Here is a 27,500-nt window from a genome sequence, read left to right on the forward strand (position 1 = left end):
TCAAAACAGAGGGTGGCTGTGTGTACAGTATGTGTGTGCGGTGGGGGTGATGATGAGGCAAAATCAACATCATCATCACCCTCTCCCACCCTGAGGAGTTTGTGTTCAAGCTGTGCCCATGGAGAAGAGTGCCACCCTGTGTGCATAAGAGCCAGTAGAGTGCCACCTCTCCCACCCCACCACCACACACCCGACAACTAGCAAAAAGAGTAAAAAAAAAAAAAAAAACATATTTGTTTTCCCCTCTGCACCACCACACCCCTCTGCTGGAGATTTTAATTGGTGGTAGTTTTTTGTGTGTGAGCTTGGGGATGTCAGCCCTAGATAGTTCTCTTTCTCTCCGCTCACACTCGTTCACTCACTCTCCCTCCCTCTCTCACTGAGTCTCTCGCTCTCACTCACTTCGTCAGCTCCAAGGACAGCGAGCAGACGGTGGGAAATGGCAGAGGAGGTTTTTTGCTGGCAGCAAAGGCACATGGTGGGATCAGGACATCTAGCTATTAGCAATCTCTCTCTCTCTCTCTTTCTCTCTCTTACTCTCTCCACCCACCCCGCCCTGTGCACATTTTCTTTTTAATGCAATCTTTCATTAAAGTGTCTGGCTAATTTGTATCAATTTTGGGAGGCTGGTGTGTGTGTGTGTGTGTGTGTGTGTTTGTGTGTGTGTGTAGTGTGTGTGTGGTGTGTGTCTGTGTGCGTGTGTGTATGAGAGAGAGAGAGAGAGAGAGAGAAAGAGAAAGAGAGAGTGTGTGTGATGATGTCCTCCTGAGATCTCTGCGGCTTGCCTCGTTCACCAAAGGTTAGATTAAACGAGTGGAGTGAGTGTCCTCAGTGAAGGCCCCTGGAGCCTGGTGCAACCCACTTGAAATATGTCGGCCCAGCACATCAGCACAGGCCCCTAGTGTTTGCAGTAGAGGGCTATCCTTGTGCCTCTCGCTCCAATGAAAACAGCCATGTTGATTATTTTTTTTTGTATCCTGGTTTGTTTTGGTATCTTATCAAGAGGATGGGGAATCTCATTGATATACAGTAATGTGTGTTATTTTTCGCTTAAGTCAACGATGAAGTGTGACATTGGAGCAAATGAAACAACAAAAATATCCCATTTGAACGTAAAAAGTATTTGGACCTCTATCCTGTCAATGATAGTGAAAATAAATACCGAATGTATAAATAAATACGTCAATGTATGATTTTCAGTCAGACCAAACAAACAAAAAAAAAACCCTCAATAAACAATAAAACAATAAAAGGAGCTGAACCCAACCTTACCTAGTCCTTACGCAATGACCTCAAGTGCCTAAAACAGTTTGTCATCGTGATTTGGTATATTATATAAATAATGTATATACTTAATGTATATACTGTAACATAATATAAACGTGTATAAAACATGTTTTCCCCCTCGCTCCTGTGCTATGGGCACCCAGCAGGGTGGAGCTCATCTTACTCTGGACCTCATGTCAAGGGGTCGTTGTCTGTGGTGAGAGCAGTATGGTCGGGCTGGCACGTGTGGTGGTGGTGGTGGTGGCAGAGTGGCATATGCACCTCCCAGGTGGTGGGCATCTGACGCAGCCGCCTGCCCGATGGCCACCCACGCTGGCCCCCATATGTAGGCCGACAGACGGGACATGTGCCCGAACCGCATCGCGCCGCGCCGACCGACAGGCGGGACATGTGCCCGAACCGCATCGCGCCGCGCCTCCGGCGTAGATGTTTACCGGGTCGTCGCAGAGGAAGGACTTCATCCAGACGGGCATTTTTTTTTTTTCTCCCCCTATCTTCACACCCCGTCATGTCTCACGACAGACGCAGCCTAGGCAACCAATTAGAGAGAGAAACGGAATACTACAAGCTGTCTCTCTCTCTCTCTCTCTCTCTGTCTCTCTCTCACACTCACTCTTTCACACTTACACGCTCTCGCACACATAGTCAAAATCACATGTTGACTTCTGCGTCAGATTACAGCATAAATTTCATGTTCTACTTTCTCTCTCTCTCTCTGTCTCTCTCGCTCTCTTTCTGTCTCTCTCTCTCTTGTCTTATCATTTTCTCTTCTGCTCACAGTTTGCTTCTGACTACTCTCATGTGTGTCAATGACTAGACTGTACTTGAAATAACTGTCCATGCATCTCTGTCCCTCTCTTCTGTGCTCTCTCTCTCTCTCTCTCTCTCTCTCTCTCTCTCTCTCTCTCACACACACACACACACACACACACCCTCCCTGGAAGATGGAGTATCAAAAGAGGCAGTTTTGTGAGTCCAGCCCAGAGCTGACCACAGAGAGTTAGTTGTTCATTAGCATGCACCGCTCTCTCTTCAACATTTAAGGTTATGCCTTCCTCGGGCTAATTTCACCACCAGAGGACTAAATAGAGACACACACACACACACACACACACACACACACACCGCACCACACACACACCACACAAACACACACACACACACACACACACACACACACACACACACTTCCTAACACTAATTCACACATGCACACACGCTCACTCTCTCTCTCTCTCTTTCACTCCCACACACATACACGCACACACCTAACACATGCACACACCACACACACAAACACACACACACATACACACTAACTCAGGCTGTTTCAGACTCACTCTCCCTCAGACACACACACACAAACACACACACACACACACACACACACACACACACACACACTCTCTAACACACACTTCCACTTTCCGAGTAAACTCTTAATTTAACGAGGTCACTCTCCTTATCACCCCAATAGCTTCATTCGATATACAACTCTCAGCCAGGGTGTTTTTGGCGGCAGCGTGTTTGCATCATCCGAGGGCCACAGACGTGAGCACACTGTATGAATAGCAAGCGGGACATAAATATATATATCTTTTTTTAAAAACGAAATATACAGCAGAAGGCCCGACAGAAACGCCCTGTCATCTCCTGAACCCAGGAAAGTTGTCAGATAACACATGAAAGGACCAGTGGTTGGGGAACTTTAAGGGACTCATTTGATCCTGCCTCTCCTTTTACTTCATCCTACCACTTTTTAACTCCATATTGGAGACGAAAAACAGAAAAGGGAAACATATAAACCAAAGGCTGTGTGTGTGTGTGTGCATTGGACTCGGCTCATTTAGTGCGGGTTTGCGCTTGTAAGTGTTAGATCAGGACACGTTCCTCAGCTCCATAAAGTAAACACAGACTCATTTGCGGAGATGTAATCAGTTTTCCGTTACGGATCGGTGCATTTGTAAACTGGCCCCAACGTCGTATGATATTGCCACAGTGTGGTTTTTTAGTGTCCCATGATGTGAATCTGGGCAGATTTTGTTGTTTTGACCCCTGCACTTCTGAGTGCGTCCATTGGCCCATGGAGGCACACCCACCGCGACCGTTTTTAACGGCTTTAATATCCAAAAAGCAATTTGTGGAGTCGGCTATTTTGCATCTCTATTATGGCCGCCGTCTGCGGCTTTATCGGTGCTTAGCCGTATGGCTTCGTCTTGACCTCCGCTCTAACTGTAAATTGCCACCAACTGTTTCCTCATCTGTGACAGACAATTGAATTAGAGTCTGCCGTAAAAAAACGAAGAAGGAGCGCCGAGGAGGAGGGGTGGGGGGAGGGGGGTGCGGGGGTTGGAACGACCAACGTCCGACTGCGTATGTGCACTTGGCGGCATTCCAAGCCCGTATTACATGCGGAATATGCGGAGTATTGATCTGCGGATGGTTTCGCCTGTGAAGTAGAATGGAATCCATTCGGCGGGTGCTAACCTGCTGGCTTCGGGTGTCTTCAGAATGCAAATGACATCATTATACCCCCCCCCCCCCCCACTCCCTCCTCGACACCACCAGTCGGTCTCGTCTGTATTGACAAGAGAGCGGAGATGGAGAGACGACAGGGGGGCACGAAGACCGTTTTAGCTTTCGGGGTGGTGGCTGATGCCCAGTCGGGGGACAAAATTAGAACCCCGGTTCCGCACAACGGTTCGACGATTCCCCCTCAGCAACCCACGGAACCTCTGGGCTTCTCCAATAAACACTCTTTCACTCTCTCGCACACGCTCAGCCTCCGGCAGATTCATAGCTCGTTTTTTTCCTCTCTCCCATCTCCATTTTCCCTCTAGACTGGAGCTGACCCACTTTAGGAGTCTCTCGCACCTTTGGGGTGTTCGGTGGAGTATTTACTGTGCGGTATTTAGTTTCAGTCTGCTATGATTAAATAATGAGAGGGGGGAAATAATTAACCACTCGCACAGGGAGGTTGATGTATCTTTCAGCAGTGTGCTGGTAAAAAAGAAGAAGGAAAAAAAAAGACGCACCAATGCAGGGAGTAAACTCTCCATCTCCATTACATTAGGAACTGTTTCATCTCTCTCCTACTTCACAGCAGAAGCTCGAACTGGAAAAAAACATAACATTTCCAAGAAACTGAGCAGAGAAGTCTTGTATGGGGTAGATACTCTTGACCAGGAGGAGATGCAGGAGGCTGGTCCTCCACCACAGGTGTGCCTGTAGTAGCCTACACTGTAAATCCTCTTCTCCCCCCTGTGCAAAGCTTAGCAATGCTTTAAGGTCAGTGGCTCTGTGAAAAGTGTGCAGTCAGACAAGCGTGAATGGGCAATTAATGGACATTACGATCATGATGATAAACTCGGGATCAGTTTGTCCATTAGACGGTCACTGTAATGACTCACGGTATGTCAAGCGTGGGATTTGGGATCTCCTCCCACTGTGTATGTACTGTGTGTGTGTGTGTGTGTGTGTGTGTGTGTGTGTGTGTGTGCGTGTGTTGATCTAATGAGTACCGTTGTCTTGTGTCCGCAGGTGATCCTGATGCTGACGAAGTTCTACGACTTCAATCTGGGTAGCGTGACTGAGAGCTCCCTGTGGCGGTAAGTGGACCAGTGCATTTTTTTTTACATTTTTTATTTATTTTTTTGTTCTCCAGTTCCAAAAGCCCTTAGACATAATATAAGTATATACACAGATATCCATGGTAACACAGCCAGTGTAGCTTATGGTAGCACTGAGGGATTTTTGCCATTACAACTGCCTCACAACAGCAAAGTATCAAGCCCTCAGGCAGTTTGTTGTGGAAGGAAATGAGGAAACTCGTGTACGACAGTACTGAAAATAAGCAATGGAGAAAGACAAGGGCTTCTCTGGCTGACACTGTGAAGTGTGCTAACTAGCTGACTTATTGAAGCAGTCTTCTGCATGTTAAGATCAGAGAGAGAGAGGGGGGGGGGTTGATGGGTCATGCTAGATGCTTTGAACTATCTGAAGGAGCTGACTGAAGTTTTGTTCACCTTCAGAACTCTGCCCTCTGCATCATCTTAAGAGTTGAGTGTAATCCAAAGGCGTTGCCTTCTCTCCTGTGGTCAGTTGTTGCGCCCCCTACGGGTGGTGTTTGTCAGTATCACCTGATTACCCACACCTGTGATGTACCAGTTTCAGATTGAAGCAGGTGCCACCCTTTGTTGTTTCCCTCTCTCATTTAATGTTGTTATTCTGTTGGCCTTTTCCTCTCCCATATTTATTTAGGAACCTTTTTTCTTATTTATCTTGTTAAACTCACTTCAACATTGTGGTCCATCTACCCTATTTGAGAAAGCATGCACTAATGTTCTCAAACCCAGGTAGGCATACTTTTGGCATAGTGACCAATCCTGAATTGGAAGAACATCATGAGTTTGTAGAACACTGGGTGTTAGGGGTAAAGATTTGAGTCATCAATCAAAGTTATGATGATTAGTGGTTTGGTTTAGTGTGCGCAGATCACTGCATGTTCTACATCTAAGTTGCATACATCTGAAACATCTAATATTAAATTATAAATGAAATAATTGCAATTAGAAATAATGAATACCCAGGACGTCTCTGTATCATCTGAATGATATAATATGTAATGTTTGCCATGGGTCTGAAATGACTAGGTGGAAGAAGTACATCGTCCTGTTGTGGCCATGGTCCACATTTAGGTTCATTACAATTAGAAATGATTAATACCCAGGACATTCTATCATCTGAATGTATACGTTTAAATATAATGTGTAATGTTTGCCATGGGTCTCGAATGACCATGTGGAAGCAGTACATCATCCTACTGTGGTCTTGGTTCACGTCCATGTGCGCTTAAGTGCCTCATGGAGCCTTGAGCTGATGTTAGCGCCAGGCTGTTGTGCCTACTCGTCAGACGCCCGTCATCACTCTTGAGTTCTTTGGTATGCATTGTTATTGGCATGTTGCATGAGTGGTGCATCAGGGACAAGGTCAGCAGCACATATAGTCTACGTAACGCAGCAGTGAAATACAACTTTCTGAAATGTCGTCGAGTTGACTATTTTGTCGTGTTGCTTGAAAATATTTCTCTTGGCCTTTGTTTTTTGCTCATTTGAACCTAAAAAGAAATTGGTTAAGACTTGTTCTTTATCTAACCCCATCACTGATATTGCAACAGTATCCACACTAGCCTGAGACCCCCCCCTCCCCCAAGAAAGAAAGATGAGCTTACTACTGAGCTTTAAGTCCACAGGGAGACATGAAAAAAGAGAACAAATTCACTCAAAGCTCAGAATGACCCCCACTGTCCTTCCTTTTATGCACAGTTCCCCAAAACCTCCAGAACCACACACACACACACACACACACACACACACACACACACACACACACACACACACACACACACACACACACTTCATGCTAAATGTAGCATAATACAAATACCCTCACTTAAGTGCCTACAGACGTGGCCAAAGCCGTGGCGGCTCTCCCATATTAATCGGCTGATGCAGGCACATTGGCTTCTTAATGACGCGTCCATCATTGACTGTCCTCCCACTCCGCTTAGAAATATGCACACGGGCCCCGCACAGCCTAGTGGAGAGAGAGAGAGAGAGAGAGAGAGAGAGAGAAAGAGAGAGAGAGAGAGAGAAAGAGAGAGGCAGAGGCAGAAAGATCGAGAAACAGAGAAAAGGAGAAAGGCAGAAAGGCAGAAAGAGACAAAAGACAAAGAGAAGGGCATGGAGACTGAAAGGAGAGAAAGACAGGGCAAGGCTGAAACGGTGAGGTATACAGGGCATGGTATGGAAGAATAGAGACAGGAAAAGGTGCAGCCGTGGCCTTCTGGTTAGCGCTTCGGACTAACCGGAGGGTTGCCGGTTCGAACCCCGGCCAGTAGGCACGGCTGAAGTGCCCTTGAGCAAGGCACCTAACCCCTCACTGCTCCCCGAGCGCCGGTATAGCAGAAAGTGAAGAAAAAGGAATGTTAGGCAGTTAAAACAAAATAGCAGTGTTTGCATTTTTCTTTACAAACTCAAACATTTACTGTACAAACTGAAAATTGTCTCAAGATTTGGCTTTACTTTGAATCACTGCACTAATATCTAGTTTCATTACCATTATTTCTGAGAATTGCTTCACGTCTGTGTTACATGGAGTCGACCAAACTACTGGCACCTGTGAACAGGTATTCCAGCCCAGGATGATTAAACTACATTCCACAATTCCTCTGCATTTCTGAGTTTTGCCTCAGAAACAGCATTTGTGATGTCACCCCATAAGTTTTCTATAGGATTGAGGTCTGGGGTTCGGGCTGGCCACTACATAAGTCAATCTAGTCTGGAACCAAGACTTTGCTCCCTATTGTTTTGGGTCATTGTCTTGTTGAAACCTCTATTTCAAAGGCATTTCCTCTTCAGCATAAGACAACATGACCTCTTCAAATGTTTTGATGTATTGAAACTGATCCATGATCTCTGGTGTGCGATAAATAGGTCAAACACCACATTATGAGAAACATCCCCATAACATGAATTGTGCACCACCATGCTTTACTGTCTTCAGTGTACTGTAGTTTGAATTCGGTGCATGTGGGTCGTTGGACAAACTGTCTGCGTCTCCCATGCACTGAATTCAAGCCACAGTACACTGTGAAGACAGCAGAGATCACCAATCAGTTTCAGTACACCAGAGATCATGGATCAGTTTCAATACATCAAAACATTTGAAGAGTTCATGTTGTCTTATGCTGAAGAGGAAATGCCTTTGAAATGGGTGTTTCAACAAGACAATGGCCCAAAACACACCAGTAAGCGAGCAAAGTCTTGGTTCCAGACTAACAAGATTGATGTTATGGAGTGGCCAGCCCAATCCCCAGACCTCAATCCTATAGGAACCTTGTGGGGTGACATCAAAAATGCTGTTTCTGGGGCAATTTTGGTCATGTTTTGATTTGAAATTAAATGTGCAGTGTTCCCAATGCATTGATATTATGGAATTAACAGCTATAAGGATTTTGAGCTTTATTACATTTTTTAAAACACACTGCTGTTATTCTGCACATAGCTGTATATACTTATCAGAGACGGATAGACAGCCAGGCAGACTGAAGGGTAGAGAGAGAGATGGAGGGAGGCACAGAAAGATTAAAAGAAAGGCAGAGACAGACAGACAGACAGATACAAAGGTAGAGAGAGGGAGAGAGGGGAAAAGAAAGGTAGCTTTGTTGCTTATTTTTGCTTCTTTGCTTCAGCTCTTTTTTTTTTGACCCTGTGAGCCTGCCGTAGGGCAGCCATGGGAGCGCAGGGCCGACCGGTCGGCCGGCCGCTCGAGGACGCGACAGGAGCACGTCCACGCTCAGCCTCCTCTCCCCTTCCCCGATCTCCCCCTCCGGTGAGATTCTGGCAAAAGATGAGCTCGCACACCGGCGGAACAATCTGGAATACTTAGCAGATCCACAGCCACCGCCACAGCCACCGCTACCACCGACAGCGGTTTTCACCCCTCAGGCGACTGCTGGGTTGTTTTCCGACATGCGCCGCCATAATTAGTGGCATTTTCTCGATACCTGCAGGTCTGCGGCGATGATTAATCACACACGGCGAGTCGGCCATATTAGACACACGACACATCACAGACGGGTTTATTTTGATTCCTGGCATGGTACCACTCAAAGTCTGCGAGAGAGATAGTCTTTGAGGGACAAATTTCAAGGTTGTTACTTGTTGTTACCAAGGCAGATAAAACAGAATATTATAAATGCCTGATGTGGATATACTTAGCAAGGTACATAGGCTATAGAGTTAGGAGTTCTCATCACATACAGGAATAGGATAGATATAGATTTAACGAGAAGACTCTAAATTAGCTCTGCATGATTCTATGGAGTCAGGCATATCTTCAAAGAGAGTTTATTTTTTAACTTATAGAATAAGTTTTTTTTTTTATTTCTCAGTTCTTTTCTGTGCACCCCATCTAATCATGACTGATTCCACATGTACCCAGGATAAGCCTGAATTGCTTTAATGGTATACCAGGATGTAATGGTTTGGGTACAAATGGCAGGGTAGGGGGGGCTTACAGGCAAACACACACAGCATGCAAGCTTGGTGGGGATGAGCATGCATGCATATTTGTGGAAGGGCTGTGCACTCACTAGTGTGTGTGTGTGTGTGTGTGTGAGAGAGAGAGAGAGAGAGAGAGAGAGAGAGAGTGAGTGAGTGAGAGAGATGGAGAGAATGATATACATGGAGAGAGTTCAACACATCTCTCTTACCTTGCACTTGATTACTTGATTGTATGTGAAGAGAGAGAGAGAGAGAAAGAGAGAGAGAGAGAGAAAGAGAGAGAGAGAGAGAGAGAGAGAGAAACGTGGGAGGTCTGTAGCTAGGCAGGGATGAGAGTGTGTTTGTGTAAGAGAGAGACAGAGAGTTTGAGATGATGAGGGCAGAGAAGGATATCTTGACCGCCTCACTTTGTCTCGTCCTTGAACGGGAGCTCATTTTCTCTCTCCCTCCGCACTGCCCCTGCCTCCGTTCCTCTGAGTTTCAGTCCAATCACACTGCTACATGGAAAAAAGGTAGAAAGAAAGAGAGAGAGAGAGAGAGAGAGAGAGGTTGTAACACAAAAAGTAATGCCACTGGGCATTAAATCAGCTCTGGTCTTTGATGGCCATTGAGAAGCTGATCAATAGCGAGATGATGTCACTTTCCCGGCGCAGCGGATGTCAATGACCCCCTATTTGGAGTGCGGGGCGGAAAAGAAGAAAGGAAAGTCTTTTGGCCGTGACTCACTTTGAATAAGTTTCGGCAAAGAAGAAGAGAAATGGCTGACGTGTTTCACTGCTTTGGTAAACTTTGTTACGGCAGTATATAATCTGGAGTAGAAGGGGGGCTAAAAATGAAAGGATTCTCCTGAGCCACGCTGTTTCTCTGTGATGCTATTTGTTTACACATGCGTCACTGCTGGGAGAGAGAGAGAGAGAGAGAGAGAGAGAGAGAATATGTTCAAGCTGTGATATGAAAACAGGAGTAAAGGAAAGAAATGAGGAAGGAAGAAAAGGGTGGAGAGGGGGAAAAAAACATTTTCCAGATAGTACTTCAGAAGATGTGTGTCTGATTGCACCCATTGAAGAGCTGATGGAAGCTGTTATGGAGGTTTTTAAGAGTGGCTGCTGCTACTGCTGTCACTGCTTTTCTCTCTGAACATAAAATTAGCAGCCTCCACCACCACCAACACACACACACGCACACACACACATACTGTACACACACATGCACACACACACACACACACACACACACACACACACACACACACACACACACACACACACACACAGGCAGCAAGGGCTCCTGATTGAGTGAGCTGGCCTCCCCACAAAAAATAAATCTGAACTGGCAGTTTTTCGGATAAGTTGCTAAAACTTGAGGAGACGTTTTGAAAAGCCAGATCTCAACAGAACACACATTTCACATTAGTGTTTTGACCAAAGGTTTGAATATTTCATTGTGCTCACCTCAGCGTCTAGAATCTGTTTTTCCCCCTCCTTCTCTCTTCTCTCTCTCTCTCTCTCTCTCTCTCTCTCTCTCTCTCTCTCTCTCAAGTCAGTTCAGTCAGCTTGTTTTATCTCAAATTTCCTGAAATGAAACCTGACAGTTATCGGAGGGATGGAATCCATCCTCAAATCTGAGATGTTGTGGGTGCAGGAAGGCAGGCAGGCAATAGAAACTTTTTTGACAAACAATATAAAAAAAAAAATAAAAAAAAAACTTTGGCGTCCTCGCAGAACTCCAGACTTTTTATGTGGGTACCACCCAGTGGTCTCCCTGCCAAGATGTTAGTCTAACCTTCTATGATTTATTTGTTCACTGTAAACTTAATTACATTTTGACATTTTGTGTGAATGCCAACAAAAGAGGGCATAATGAAGTGGGTGCCACAGTCCCTTATAGTGGTGGTGTACTTCAGCGCTCCACCAAACAATCTCCGAGTCTAAGACCTTTTGTACTGGTCTACCTGTGGCCCTCCATCATTCTGATTTGATTTATATGAGGCTGGCACTGGTTACATAGCCACAGTAGCCAGAATCCAGTTCAGCTATTCTCTTGCTATCTGTTGAGATGTAACAAAGGAGGACACAGATGATGACACATCGTGCGTTGAGTGCTGACACTTTGGATCACCAAATTCCAAACCTCAATGTGTTGTCAAGGCTATGAGTTTAGATAGATAGATAGATAGATAGATAGATAGATAGATAGATACGTAGATAGATAGATAGATAGATAGATAGATAAGTAGATAGATAGATACTTTATTGATCCCCAGGGGAAATTCAAGTTTAGTTTAACTATGCTGTAGTCTATGTATATTTTTACTAAAAGTTGACCTAACAATGCAATTAATCTGGTATTACAGATATTGTAGACAGTGAGTGGATGTTAGATAATGAAATAATCCATTGGAATGATGAAAACGTGTTGGACTTTAACTTTAAGCCATATTAATAAAAGTATCCTTATTCATAGCCAGGCCTCACATAATCATGATGTTCAGTAATATGTGTGCCATGTTACCATAATCTGTAATTGTCAAGACATTTCTGATAATATCCGCTGCGATAAGAGCATGTTATTATAATGTCATACCCTGACAGGCTGACACAACATCAAACATGCAATTACCACTGATAGAGCCGTAATACTGTTAATGTTATTGAAGATAACGCCTTAGTATGAGAGTGCATGGCTGTTGCAAAGACACATCTAAGGTTGCAATTTCATCCAAGCTTTCATCCAGCCAAATAAAATCTATTTGGTCTGTTGGTCTACAGAGTCTAATACTGCTAATGTGACACATACATTTTACCACAGTATCAAACAAAGCAGGACGTCACAATGAGAAGAACATTCCAAAATAACAGCTTCTCTTCATGAATACTGAGGACAAGTGGTGCAGTGATGTTAACCCGAAAGGTATCTTCGCACAAATTGCCAATCTTTCCCCAGAAAATCTCTCTTGTTTTCCATTCCACTGCAGCTCTTTTGCTTGTGATAATTCCTCTGGGTATTTAATTCCCGCTACCACTGAATACCCTCGACTCACCAATCTAATAGGAATAACCGGAGTGATTGAATTTTATGCATGTTCCTGACTCTGAGAAAGATTCATTGATGGAGCTGGGGCAGTGGGGGAGTGGTGGTGGTGGATGAGGGGGGGGGGGTCTAATTGCAACAACTAATTCATCAAAGCCTCATCAAGGGTCTCTTATTAAATTTCAGGTCAACCGACTACGGGACCACTTACGAGAAGCTAAACGAGAAGGTGGGGGTTAAGACAATCCTCAGCTACTTGTACGTCAGTCCCAACAACAAGCGCAAGGTAAGAGATATGTGTTGAACTCTCTCTCTCTCTCTGTCTCTCTATCTCACTCACTCACTCACTCACACACACACACGCTATCTGAATGCATGCATTTCCCTCGGAGTCCATCCATATATTATCCATGCCGTCAAGTGAGGTGTTTTCATTTAATTTCTCTTCCCTATCTGTCTCAACTTTTGTCTGAGTTCTCTGTCGCCTTCGGAGACAGGTCCTGTACAACAGGAGGTTTTTCGGCGCACATTCACTTTCCAGTGTTCTCTGATTTATATTTCACAGGGTGTAGCTTACAAAGGAAAGAGTTACTACAGATCAGGGATAAAAGCAGAAAAGATTTACGGGAATTTGCCAAAAAATGCTTTAATAATCAATATTAATGCCTTTGCTTTCTCTCTCTCTCCCCTGGCCAGAGCAACATGAATTATGAAGCGCTCGGAGTCGGGGCGTTCATAAATTCTGAGTGTTTTAATCAAAGTTAGATAAGAGGAGTTCGCATTTACGAGCGAAGCCGTGTGGCACTCCGGCGGGAGTAAAGTGACGGTGCAAATCATTAGTGCCCCGCACCCTCCATCCTCAAGCCCGAGTCTTCCAGAAACTTCTCTTCAGCCTCCCTTTTTTCCTTTTCCTTTTTTCCTTTTTCTCCGCACAGCACTGCAATCAGACAGGCCCATTTTCTCCTCGTTAATTATCACCATTTAATGAAGATAAAATGCGTCTTGACTACTGATAGTCTGCGGCCTCTCCTCTCTTCCCTTTCGCCAGCACAGAGCCATGCCTTGTAAGCATTATGCTGTACATGCATACGTATTACGAATGAGAATTTCATTATGCTAAATTTAGCCTCCGGCGGTTGGGCTAAGTTTAAATTTAGACTCGCACATTACCCTGACTTGCAAGAGAGAGGGAATGTTTAAATTGGTATAATGCAATCGAAGGAAAATACAATTGTTGCCATGGAAAGTGGCACTGCATAGACCGTCATGAGTGATTATGCCATATTTTCTTATTTAACAAATGGCACAAACAAAGACACTTGAACAAAGAACATACAGTTCTTGTACTTCCGTCACCATAAGCAATAACTTTTCGACGTGAGTGTGTGCGTGTCCTTAGATTGCACATAGGACAAGAACCGCAAACAGGAACAAAAGCCTCCTGACAGCACTGGTTTTCGCCTGTCAGCTCTGGAACACCTGAAATTGCTGTGAATGAGGAGTTCTGAAAGTGAGAGAGAGAGAGAGAGAGAGAGAGAGAGAGAGAGAGAGAGAGAGAGAAACAACGCCAGTCACCTGTCAAAAAGCAAGATGTTCAATGCCAGGGTCTTTCAAGGTGCTTTTAGCCTCAGTGTTACTGATGATTAAGTGGTGCATTTGCTGCCAGTGTTGTGAGGGTAGAATGTCAACAGTGCCCATGTTCTCCTTCTTTCCTGATCATGCAGTATTGGAAGCCTGATGTTGTCATACTCAATTCTAGTCAGAATCTGCTCCATTAGGACGTGATTATGCGCCGTGTTTGAACTAACACAGGGGGGGAAATGCCTCTGCACTCAATTGGATAGTCCTAAAAAGCGTAGTTGGCTAACTTCCGTCACAACCTTTGTAGTTAGAACCGTGGTACTTGGATTCGGTGTTTCTAGAAAAAGTAGTTCAAACTCTCAATCGCATAAAAGTTTGGTGGTTGGAATTACTGTCCCTGAGCAGGCGCACTTGTGTCGTTTGTTGGTAGTTCCAGTTTGTGATGCCGTCTGTGTCAGAGGATAAGACAGGAGTCTAACCAAAAATCATGTCTCTATGCTGTTGGCGTAATGTTCATTAAAAAACTGACTGCCCTGCTGGGCTCGTTCTTACTACTTATGCTAATTGTTGACTTGTGTTAGTGTTATGGTAGGCTATTCACAGACACTGATAGTAAGCATACTAATTATTAGGTTCGATACCCTCATTAGGTGAGAGTACCCCATTGCTTCTGAATATGTGCAGTTGAACTAGTGACACGTGAAAATACCAAATTAACCTGTGCAACTTTATTTGAAACTATGAAACTATTATTTTGGTCTCTCGATGTAGAGTAAATATACAGGGTCAAAAACTGTTGTTGTTACTCGTAGGCTCAGGCTATTTTACTCAAAAGTGACAGTGACAAAAGTGATACGTGGGCAATAGTTAGGATGTGAACTCTGGTCACATGTCCAGAGTTCTCCCACTCTACCATTGAGCCACCAGACAGACAATATTGCAGGGCGATAACTTAAAATTCAGATAGGTAGGCGTTTAAATATTTCTGATACTTAGCCTAGGCTAAATATTTAATAGACACAAATAATTAAAAATATTGGTCGGCTAAAGTAAATTGTTTTATTTGCTCAAAATAGGTTTAGGTTTTTGCTGATGATAATGGCAGCATTAATCACTTGTGGTTTAAATGAGAAAAATTTTGATACAGCTATTCATGAGTTTCATCAGGTCCCTTGCCACAGGTGTATAAAATCAAGCACCTAGTTTATGAATGCAGACTGCATGGTGCTTGATTTTATACACCCGGCAAGGGACCTGATGAAACCCAATAATAAGCTGTGGCAGATAATTTCTAGGAGGTGGGGTATTACACATCTGCTCTGGTTCGGGCATAGTTGCTCCACAACGGAACAAGTCCAGACCGAACTTCCCGACCTCAAATGTTGTGGGCGAGGCTAAGTTTGGCTGGCTTCCAGGTTACAGTATTGGGGATGCAAAGTTTGTGTTGAATTCTATTAAATCTAAACTGAGAAGCGGGTTGACTGCACAACAGGACATGTTAAGAAACAGAAGGGCTTTCATGAGCAAAGTAAGTACACACACACACACACACACACTGATTGACACAACTATTAAAGAACCACTCGCAGTGGACACTGGCAGAAAAGCAGCCACACTCACACAACACAACACACACACACACACACACACAACACAACACACACACACACACACACAACACAACACACACACACACACACACACACACACACACACACACACACACACACACACACACACACACACACAACACAACACATACACACACACACGCACACACCACACACACACACACACACACACCACACACACACACACACACAAATGGCCAGCAGTCATAGTATTAAGTGGACATCTTGCACAAACAACTCGCAGGGCACTTAATATCTCTCGCTCATGCATGCCCAGCCTCGCCGTACCACAGGGGGCGGGAATGAGAAAGAAACAGACCAATGGCTTCAGAAGGAAGGGAAGTGAGTGATGCTTCTGTGAAGGCATGGCCGAAATTGGACGAGGCCTCAGCAGCCAGCTTTCGCTCAGTAGCTTTCGCTCAGTAGCTTTTGCCTTTTTGTGAGCGCAGAAAGGGCTTGATACAGTCCACTAAGGAACGACATGAGGAAAGGAGAGGAGGGAGGAGTGGGGGGAATCACTGATGCAAGCCATATGCTTTTATATTTGCTTTTGGTCCCACATGCTTCAGGCGCTGTGGCTAACCATGCTGGAAAAACAAGGTATTTCAAGGCTGAATTAGAGGTTGGAGAGGAGGTCATTTCTGAAGCATTTTTTGTTTTGTTTTGCTATATTACTTGAAATCCTCTTAAAGCAACCCTAAGTCTTTTTACATAAAAATAATATTTTGGAAATTTTAATGGTACATCAACTCGCGGCACTTCTTCCATAGCCTAAGCGGGTCGCATTGACTGCTTTTCTTCTTGTAGCCTTCTGTATGTAATCCACCTGGCTGCGTGTGTTTGCGAGTGTTGTAGCTTGTTTCAAAGTTCTACATGGTTGCCAGACCGTTGTGCTCTGTCTCTATGTCGAATGCTGTTGTGCCAAGTGTGCATTCAAGTGCATTGGGAGAGTGGCTAAGTGGCTAACGCCTCATTCACACCAGAAACATCTTTTATGTGGGGTTGCTGAGGAGTTGCTACTCTCTTCCACTGCATCTTTTCATAGGACCTCTTCAGACACACTTGCCTCTTGAGGGAAAAATAGGCGCCATTGCTAGCTGGCTTGTAGTTGCAGAGTGGTATGAGCAACGCCTGAAAGCTGTGTGAAAGCTCGAAGCTGTTAACATGGTAACAGTAGCCTCTATGTGCATGCAATGCGTCTGGAGTGAATGAGGCATAAGGTGGTAGCCAGAAGGCAGGGGCGGGATTTCTTCAGTTGTATACTTTCAGAATCAATCTATTCTAGCAAAAGATACCCAGTATATCTCATTATACCTTTAAGGCTACAAAGCCCCCTACCATCCCCATCCCCCAACACACACCCACACACACACATTTCACAGCTCCCACTCTCTCCTCCACCTGTTAATGAGTAATATCCAACCGATAAAGACCCCCCCCCCCCCCCCCCCAGTATTTCCATGCCATTTGGACAAAATGTTCTGATATGATTGTTTTGTATGCTTGGATGTTTTAACGGCACTGTTTGTGGCTTTGTTGCCACGACCCCGTTTGAATGAAACAATAAAAGTGCAGCAAAAGCAGCCGGAGGAAAATTAGTTTCTCCACACTGGTGGCACTCCTGCGTGGCTTTTAAGGTGGATTGCTGAAAAGATACAAACACTTTTTCTCCACTTTTTTTTTTAAATAAAAAAATAGAAAAAAAAATTTAAATATAATTTAAAATAGAAAAAAAGAAAACAGAGGGAAGAGAGAAAGAGAGAGAGAGATTGACACCACGCTGAATGTTAATGCTATCAGCGGGTGATCAGCGTCTGATTTGTTTTTTAATGCTGTGTGGTCGTGCTCAGGCACATGCATGCATGCTCCGCGCCGCTCGAAAACAATTTGAGCTGCGTGCGAGAGCGAGATTGCAATAAGTGCAGGTGGGCGGAATAGGAATGCGTATCAGATGAAATGGCTCCTGCTTTCATGTTGAAAGGCCTTCAGTCGCCGGCATCCTCGTCGTTGTCATCGACGCCTTGTGTTCACAGAAAGCTCAGTTTTTATAAAGAGAGAGAGAGAGAGAGTGAGAGAGAGAGAGATGAAAAAAAAAGCTAACAAAATTAATATTTAACAGGCAACAGACTTTCCTCCCCCCTCCAAAACACTTTTTAAAAATGAGTGCGCCAAGGGTGAAACCCAGACGTGACCTTAGAAGGGCGAACCAAATTACACTGCCCAAAAGTATGCCGCGCGTGTCACCAGTTTTATAGATCAGATGGGGCTGCGACAGATTGCCCAGGAAAACAGGAAACGTGCTCAGTTTTAACTGGAGCAGGGGCTGGCAAGGAGCACAGCCGCTGAAAAACAACTGTAGATTAGCCGTTTGTGTTAACCGGTCCGGTTTTTCGAAGTCGCTGGTGATGAGAACATATTAGTATTGTCAATTTCAATTAGATGATCTATCTATAGAGCAATGAATAACGGATAGTTAGGGCGTAGGTGGGGTTTAACTATAGGGTCAGAAATAACAAGGGACGCTGTAGGGTTTTGAATATGGACGTGGAATGGACGTGGAATAAAAATGCGGTGGGTATAGGCTTTGAAATGGCATTAAAATCAGGCGCAGAATCATCTGATCATAGCTTTTTACACATCGGACATACGAGCACAGAAGCGTCAGCTGATTACGTTCTATCAATATTCTGACTATTCGGTCAGATCTATTGGGTAATGAATCAGGAGTAGGTAGTGGGTCTGGACACCATCGACAGTATGTTTTAAAAAGGCAATGTAGAGCTATCGTCGTTGTGAGAGTGAAGGCAAGTTCTGTGCGATGCTGGTACTGTGCTATGGGACTTAACTTTCACTGTGACGATTGACAGCAGTTTGGAAAGCGGCTCTAGGACGTGTCAGATTCTTGATGTGTTCCGAATTTGTGCGGAAGTAAGCGGTCCAGCAGCGGCCAGTAGAAGAAGAAAAAAAAAGCAACAAAAAAAAACAAAACAAGGAACATCTGTCAGGCCGTAGGCATAATCCCAAAATGTCTGCCGTGCGGTTGAGCACAGCAGCCAAAAATGAAAGGTTCCAGCAATCAAGGGGATTGCAGCCTTGCACGGAGAGAACTGAACCATTGTTTCCCCACATCCAGGTACTTAGCTTGAAAAGAAGAAATGCACCGAGTTTTATCTAGTCTCCTCCCTCCATGTAGATGGATATTGTTATTGAAAACCATTAAGAACAAAGCAAGGAGGGACGTTGAAAACGCATAACACACAAACAACACACAAACGTTAAGTGTTTCATAACAGTTTCAGCTTACACTAGTATTCATGGCTGGATGTCAGTACGTAAAGCTACTATCTCACCGAATAGCAAAACTCAGTTCCCCCAACCTCGTCTAATTTGTTTAACTGTTTTTTTTTTCCTTTCTTTTTTTTTCCACTAGTGTCAAACTGGCAGTCCAATTACCAGTAGTGGGAATCAAATGTGTTGCTATTTATTAAGTCCGGCTTGTCGGGTCAGGCCTGTGAGCCCGGGCGGATGTCTTGGAGCAGTCAATTAGCCGCAACTTCAAATGCTTCGCCAGGATCAAGTGTCGGTGCCGAGTCTTATTGGAAGGGCCGAGTGAGAGCAAGAGAGAGAGAGAGAGAGAGAGAGAGAGAGTGAGGAAGTGAGAGACAGGAGAGAAGATGGAAATGTCTGCCACTCTTGTCCAGGGTTTCACATGTTCATTAGGTGGCCTTACGGCAGGCCTCTGTACAGCAGCGGCCTTAATGGGTCTGCCCGCACTGCAGCTGGGGGAATAACAAGGCAAGCAAACGAGCAATGAAAGTGCTGTGGTTTATAAAGTCTGCTACGCCATGGAAACCCCGTGAGCAGCGCTTGTTATTGTTTATGTTGTGTGTTTATTTTTGAAAACGGCTAGTTACTGTTATGTGGAGGAGGAAGTGTGCATGAAGTAGATCTCATAACGCGGTGTCTGGGTTGGATAATTAGTAACACGCTACACTCAAAGGGATGGGAGAGCAGCATGTTTGTGTGTGGGGGGAGGCGTGTCCGCCTATCGCTGCTGACGGTGGAGAAAATATCAGTGTTTTGTCATTCTCGAATCCAAGCGGTATTGTTGGGTAAGTTGGATTTCTTAGGTTCCCTGCCTTGTTTGCCCGCATTGTGTGGCATGTTGGTACCACGCGCACACACACACTCACACACACACACACACACACACACACACACACACACACACACACACACACACACACACACACACACACACACAGTGAGACCTTTTGCTCAACTGCTGACATTCAATTAGGCCCCGAGGAAGACTTCTCCCTCTCCTCTTTCTCCTTCCCTCGTGCGGAGACCTGCCCCCCCCCCTCTCCACCTCCCGCTGCTGACCTTTCCATCGTAGCCTCAATTAAGCACACCATTTTTATGCCCTCCCGTTTTTGTCTTCCATTTCTTTTCTTTTATTTCCCCCTGCCAATTCACAGTGTAATCCGACAAATCCCTTCTTTTCTTTAGGGGACATTCTGGGCCCTAACACCCCCCCAGTACACTGCTGAGATGGTGGTGCAGCGGGGAACACGTGTGTATACTGTAGCTGCCGTTTCGCTGATAATTGCCCGATAACGGAGCGTTGATCTGAAGGTTCTACGCATGTTTTTCTTATCCTCCGTATTAAATGAATAGGGGGGTGGGGGGGGGGGGGGCCACAAAGAGAATAGTCGATGAGACGCGTAGTACATTAGGGCAAAATGATCTGTCTAAGCTCCAGGCTTTATCATAAAACATTTACGGTTCTTTTTTCCGCGGAGCCTTCTCTGTCAGCATCTGAAAAAGAGTGGAGCGAAGGAGAGAGAGAGAACAAGAGGGAGGAAGAGAGAGCCAAAGAAATAAAAAAAGAGGTGTGTGTGTGTGTGTGAGTGTGAGAGAGAGAGATGGAGTGCAAGAAAGAGGAGGTATTCAAAGGAGACACAGAGCGTGCACACACACACTGCGCTGAGAGAGTCACACGAAAAAGAAAATGAACCACCCAGCCACCCCACCTCTCCCTCTCCAACCTCCACCCTTTTACCAGCTACTATGGCATACTGACTCTGGCAATTAACAGTGACGAGCTGTGTGGCTGAATGGCTTGTCTACTGGCCTGTCACGATGGCTTCCCCTCAACGTCTGTCAGGGGGAGGTGCGGATGCACTTTCCATACGGGCTCGCCAGGCACTGCACGTTGGGGCGGGGTAGGGGGTTGACGCGCCGATGGGTGCTCCCCACGTCGCCCAATGTGTGTGTTTGTGTGTGAGTGTGTGTGTGTGTGATTCCTTCGCCTGCCACTAGATGGCAGGTGGCTCTTGAGAACAGGCCGGATCCCTCGGGCTGCACCCACCGCACCAGAGAGAGCCCCCGCCGGATACTGAACTGTCTTCTCCCGTCACAGCCGGAACCCTGGGGCAGTAGAAGGGAGAGACCTTGCTCTCACTGCTGGATGGACGCCTCCGGGAGGCAGTGAGCAGGGCGGGAAGAAGAGCACAGAGACCAACACTGCTGATGGTGCTTCATCACTATTCAACCATGGCTGTTTCCCAATGTAATCCATTCACCCCAGCAGTGTTAGACATGTAGGAGATTTTTTTCAGTTATGCACAGGATAAGATGAAAAAGCCCTAGAGTTGCTAGTCAAGGATTTCATTCGCATTACAGCCAGACCTATCAAAATCTCATGCATGTAAAAATACTAGAACAACCTGAAGAGAAGATAAAAGACAGGAGTTTAATAATTATGAGGTGACTCTTTCGGGAATCACATGGCAAAGCCCTTTGACATAATGCACCTTTTGGAAAGAAAACACAACCTAATTGGTGCCATTTTATTTTTACTACAAAAATGATGCCTGCGAGGCAAAAGGCCAACTTCCCATACTGAGATTGTTAGGCGTTGGAGGTTTATTGTTGATAAATTGCGCAGGTTTAGCAAGTGCGCTAACACACGTTACTCTCTCATCAGTGAGAGTTCAGGTCATTTCAATGCCTTTGGTCGTCCCCTGAGCTCTTCAGCAAAATAAAAACACTCAAGCAATCGCATGTTTATACCACCAGACACTTAGACCTAGCATTGGTCTCTGGGCTAATTAGGCCGGCCTCTACAAGCGCAGGGTAACCTTGGTTAATAAATCAACACGTAGCATTTCGCCCATACAGCATTGCTAATGCTGTGTGTGTGTGTGTGTGTGTGTGTGTATGTTAGTGTTTTGGGTGTGGAGGACAAGGCACAGGCCAAGCTAAGAGAGCCTGTTTAGCATAACTACCGCTTGATTTTGCAACAGGTACCACCAGAACTGTCTTTACTATGGTAAATTCAAAACAGGAAGGATGTTTACTTACAATAGTGTACTGTATGTGCAGATATTGTACAATATGCTTACCTCACCATTGCTCAGTACTGTACATACTCACTATTGTTTGTGCTGATGCCTTGTCACAATAAGGAGAATTATTATCATCAACATTAAGTAAGTATACTCTTTTGATCCCGTGAGGGAAATTTGGTCTCTGCATTTATCCCAATCCGTGAATTAGTGAAACACACTGCACACAGTGAACACAACGTGAGGTGAAGTACACACCAATCCCGGCGCAGTGAGCTGCCTGCAACAACAGCGGCGCTTGGGGAGCAGTGAGGGGTTAGGTGCCTTGCTCAAGGGCACTTCAGCCGTGCCTACTGGTCGGGGTTCGAACCAACAACCCTCTGGTTATAAGTCCGAAGCATTAACCAGTAGGCCACGGCTGTCCCCAACATACCATGTTATAATTCATACACTAACTATTTGTTTTCATGGTTATAGAGACACTCAAATTGATCTCGTTAACAATTAGCAGTTAGCTGTCACAACAATTCTCACAGGGTTTGAAGCTGACTGCATGTACATGCATGTGATGTGGCTAGTAGGCATAGCATGGCATTTACTGAGGAAAACTGTCCAGGGCCAGAATCCAGAACTTGGGTGAATCTCACAAGCCAATGGTGTCAGATTTGAGAACTTAAGCACTTTGAGAACTTTACAATGAGGTTCAAAATTCCAATGTAGCCTATTTGAAAATTAAACTAAAATAACATGCACATGGGGTAAGCTCTTTGAGGATCGTATTGGTGTTAATGTTGTTTTGTACCCAGGTGTACCATAGCACATTTGTTTCTTCAGGTGAAGTTACTTCCTTGTAGCCTAACACCGAGAGGCCTTCTAGCAATGTAAGATCCCTAACTGCTAGCACAACAAGGAACGTGGCATCTTATCCCATCATATTGATATTACTAACAGATAATGTGCTGCTGCCAGAATGGACTGCTGGGGAACCCAGCAATCTCTTCCGTCTCCCCTGACAAGGTCAGCTTGACCTTACAGTCTTTACCAAGGACACACCTCACAGATGGACAGCGCTGTTTAGTGCCGACCCAGCTATTTTCAGAGTTCCTAAGTTATACACAACACTTCCGCCTCTGGTGGTGCTTTTTAAATAACAGCCCTAAATGGTTGCTAATGAACTCTAAATGTAAATCCAAGGCTAATTATTTCAGTGCAGAAGCACACCAGAGGGGCTCGAGTGGAGTTAGAATTGCAGTACAATGCAGACACACAGTTTCCCCCCTGTTTTCCTCCATGCACACACTCACAAAAATAATAATAAAAAATAAAAAACGCTAGCAGAAAAAGAGAGCAGTCATATCAACACTGCCACTGTCAAGGCATATTAGACATGGGGTTACAGTGAAGTGGCGCAATCCAATTAGTTTGGGGGTAGGGGTGGGTGAGTTGGGGCGAGGTGGAGGGGGGAAACATGCATCTAATTCCATTAAATTTCTATCAGAGGCTATTTACTGCTGGGCCAAGTGGGAGACTTGAGCATTTGTGAACCTCTCTCCTCAAAAAAAAGAAAAAGAAAAGAAACTCGCCGGTCTTCTCAGTGGAGAGCAATGGCTTCATTAACCTTTGTCATTTTGAACCGCCATGGCCCCGTAATTTACAAAGAACTGTGACTCATTCACTGGGCCACTCAGAGACTAGAAGAAAGAGAGCCATAGAGAGAGAGAGAGAGAGAGAGAGAGAGAGAGAGAGTGTTTGTGTATGGGGGAAAAAGAGAAAGGGAGCGGTACGAAATAAACTAAAATCATGAACTCAATAGCATGTTGTAATATGCATCCGAAATTCACAGTGGCTATTACGCTAAGGGATAGCTATTTTTAGGAGCCACTTTAGCACTGTGTCAGTTAAAGTGCCAAGATTTTGATTGGTCAATAATAGGATCAATTAAAGCAATCAGCAGTAAGGAATGATTATGTCAGTTTGCTTAAGTCAGTAGGTCACCACCTATACTTAACCCCCCATAACAGCAATCATGGATTGTTACAGTTCAAATCGAGTTAACTTCTTTTAAGAAGTTTCCTATTCCATACACATAGGATACACCTACCAACAGTTCTAGTTCTAAAGCAAGAAAAAAGCCTGCAGGATGCACTGATTGGGCCATCTTCCACTAATTGTCCTCACCTGAGTTTCCACTTGAGCGAAGGTCAAGGCATAACTAATCAAACCAGTGGGTAAGCCGGCTCACTGCAAAATCTCCATTACCCATTTTCTCAGTACACAATGATATATTTCTATTGGCCAACATCACCTGGAGCAGCTGTTCTTGTGTACTTATCAAATCGGTGAGAAGGGCAGGCTGAGGTAGCCACCGTCACCTGACGGCTAGGTAGACGGAAAAATGACTCCGCCAACAACAGAACCCATCGGAGAAACTCCAGTCCTAATTACTAAGGGGAGAATTCTGAACGAATTAAGAAAGTCTGCTACACCAATAGCTCCCAATAAATTAGATTTAATGTGACGTTTCGGGCATTAGCCCTTCATCAGGCATCAGATGAATTCTTCCATGTGTAAGGGTGCATAAGTAAAAAAAAAAAAAAAACGAGGCGTTTTCAGCCTACACAAATTCTCCCCTTCACTTAAATCTGTCATTTACGTGCAGTTGCGGGAATTCCGCATATAGGGAGGAGCAACCCATCGGGGCGTTTCTTATGTATACAACTGTTGCGCGCATTCTGCCACTGTATAATATGCATAACTGAACAGTACGTAAAAAAAGGGCTTAAGCACGATTTACGTGAGAATGAGAGAATTTGCCCTTAATGGAATGAACAGTTTCATCAAAAGAAGATTGACAAAAATAATAGCAATCTAAAATGCTGAAAAAATATCCTAAGTGTGTGTGTGCGTGCACCATGCAAGACATTTTTTTTACTCTGTTTGGTCAGCATGTAGGTCACGTTCTCCGAAGATTGATGAACTAGTGAGGCAGGCACTGCCCACGACCGTTAATATTACCATGTGTGCATTTGACGAATGGTCCTCGCTGGGCAGTGCTGCTCGGCCATGAGCCACTCAGTAATGCTGTTCCATGGGACAAGTCGTCTGGCGCCGAATGAAAATGGTCACCGGTTCTCTAAACAAATCTCCCCTCCCCCGAATTTGAGTTGGGAGGTGACTCTTGGGGTACACAGACTGCGCAGACGACTTTGTCATAACTCATAGTTAGGAGCTCGGGACATTTCAGGCAAAAAAGTTTGTTAGCACTTTATCATACCTTTTGTGCATTAACATAATATTCTGTTTGCTTTCACATCTGTAACTGATGAAGCAACTGTTTGTGCAGTGTAGTCTCTTGCAAGACTTGCAACTGTGCAGTTTGAAAGTACAATCAATCTAGATAGACCACTCTTGGTCTGATGTATACTAATTATTAATTGTATAATTAATTGTATAATTGTTTAATTGTATTAAAGCTTTTTGGACAGATATTCTGATTGTGCTTTGATTCACAATATAATGTTTCATAGTCAAGCTTGATTTTAATATTCCAAATGTCACTTTAAGTTGGGCCACTTCTGATTGGTGAGTATGCCTAGTGCATGAGAAGCACAGAACTCCTGTTAGGTGCGCTTCCGTCTGTCACATAGAGAGAATGACATGAATATAATAGAGGTTGCAAGATTAACCATTGGGAGTTGTAAGCTGCATGATTAATTGCAACCTTTGCAATTAACTATCCCACTAAACATTAGACGTCATTATACGTCTGATGGACATACAGATCATGTCTTTATTGCCCATTTGGACGTCAATAGGACTATGTAACCTATTTTGGACGTTATACAGAAGTCCTGTGGATGTCAGTACTGGACGTCGGGAAAAAAGACGTCATCTGGCGTTGGACGTCCAAAATAGGTCTCTTGAACAATGGGATGGGACAAATTATCATACTGTATGTGCATAAGGGTGTGTACGTCAAAAAATCGCGCAACTAAGCACTTTTCAGCCTGCACACATTCTGCCCTTCACTTAAGTCTGTCATTTACACGCCATGAAGCCAGAAACGCGCTTTGGGTGGAGCTGCTCCAAAATCCGAGTGTTTCCTATGCATACAACTCTTGCGTGCATTGTGCCACTGACTTAAGCACCTTTCCAGATACACATGTCTGAGGGCTGTATTAAGGTCGAGCGCCACTACAAGATGAAACAGCATATTGCTTGATGTCGGCAGTAGGCCTAATTCAAAATACATGTAGATTACACAGAACGTTACAAATAAACATTACAGTATCACATTTGGTGCTGATACCGTTTCTTTTTTTTCCATTACAGTGTCACAAGGTGGCATATTTCCCGACATTACTTTATCAGTGAGTCTACATTGTTAAATAGGGAAAACCCTGTTATAATCACACAGTTTGGATATTGGAGCTTAACGACTGTGCACCTTTAGTTTCAACATAATGTGAAGACATCACCCCATAGCCCACTTTGTTCGAATCTGTCCATTTCTTTCCAACTTTACCAAAGTCATCCATACACTTGCGCAGACGCCTGCACTACTGTCGAGCCACAATAGTCGTTAATTTTCCCCGTCTCTGATTTGTTTCTAATGGTGGCTGATGCCAGTCTCTCTGCTGTATTCGAAACTGCAGGTGTCAGTCTACAAATTTGTTAGATAGATAGATAGATAGATAGATAGATACTTTATTGATCCCCAAGGGGAAATTCAAGATAGCATACTGTAGATAAAATATATAAAGTTTCTGATACAAGCAGCTGCCATTGAAACTTTCTCAACACTGAGTTTTACATTATGCATCTACTCACCTCAAGCACGACTCTTTATAAACAAACCTCAGAGCAAAAGTGAAAATTCGTTAAGGCATTTCTTTGTTAGCCGATGTGATTACACATCATTTTACTGTAGGCAGTTCGCTATTCAGTAACCTTGCTAAAAGCTTTCAAAATCAAACACTGGTTTGTGTTCTTTCTGGATTTAACTGATAACTGCATAACTGTAGCGCAAAAAAATTACTTACAGTATGGTGAATGGGAGAATTCGGACCTAATTGCATTAGTTCAAATTGCGATTTCAACTGAAAATTGAGTAATTGTGCAGCAACAATTATCATACATTGGCACTTAATTTATTTATCATATGTTTATCGCATGTTAAATATCATAGAGTTTTTATGCCTTATACAGTATTGCATTGTATGTTCACCTCACTGCTAAATGTTGTTGTGCTCAGTATCAATGTCCAGTGCCTTTCTATCTCACAATCTGTCGGCCATGTCTTCTTTTTGTCCACCTACTGTATCTGTTGGTTAAATTCATAAGCTATGTGTCACAGTAAAACTGATAGGCACAGGTAAAAAAAAAGTAACAAAACTCTGCGGGATGTTTTGAGCGATGTGTTTAGACGACTCACGTCTCAGGCGAGGGTGGTGCCATCATGGGGCCTTGAGCGAGAAGCGAGGACAGCTTCAATGGGACTGTTTAGTGAAGGTTTATATCACACGAACAAGGCCCTGCCTCTCTGAGAGCTG

General features: G+C 44.4%; 1 protein-coding gene across 2 annotated transcripts in view; it reads left to right on the forward strand.

The window, feature by feature from the left end:
• Positions 1 to 27,500, forward strand: part of sorcs1 (sortilin-related VPS10 domain containing receptor 1) — a 161,066-nt gene that overhangs the window by 67,104 nt on the left and 66,462 nt on the right. For both annotated transcript variants that reach the window (XM_076289957.1, XM_076289958.1), the window contains exons 2-3: positions 4,828 to 4,895; positions 12,570 to 12,669. In XM_076289957.1, the coding sequence (XP_076146072.1) occupies positions 4,828 to 4,895; positions 12,570 to 12,669 (168 nt within the window). The remainder of the gene's footprint in view (positions 1 to 4,827; positions 4,896 to 12,569; positions 12,670 to 27,500) is intronic.

Source organism: Alosa pseudoharengus, unplaced genomic scaffold (assembly GCF_046254945.1).
Source record: "Alosa pseudoharengus isolate Yale_2024_CS ecotype anadromous, Long Island Sound unplaced genomic scaffold, YU_APseudo_1.1 YU_APseudo_1.1_scf_1, whole genome shotgun sequence".
In the NCBI taxonomy this organism is placed as follows: Eukaryota; Metazoa; Chordata; class Actinopteri; order Clupeiformes; family Clupeidae; genus Alosa; species Alosa pseudoharengus.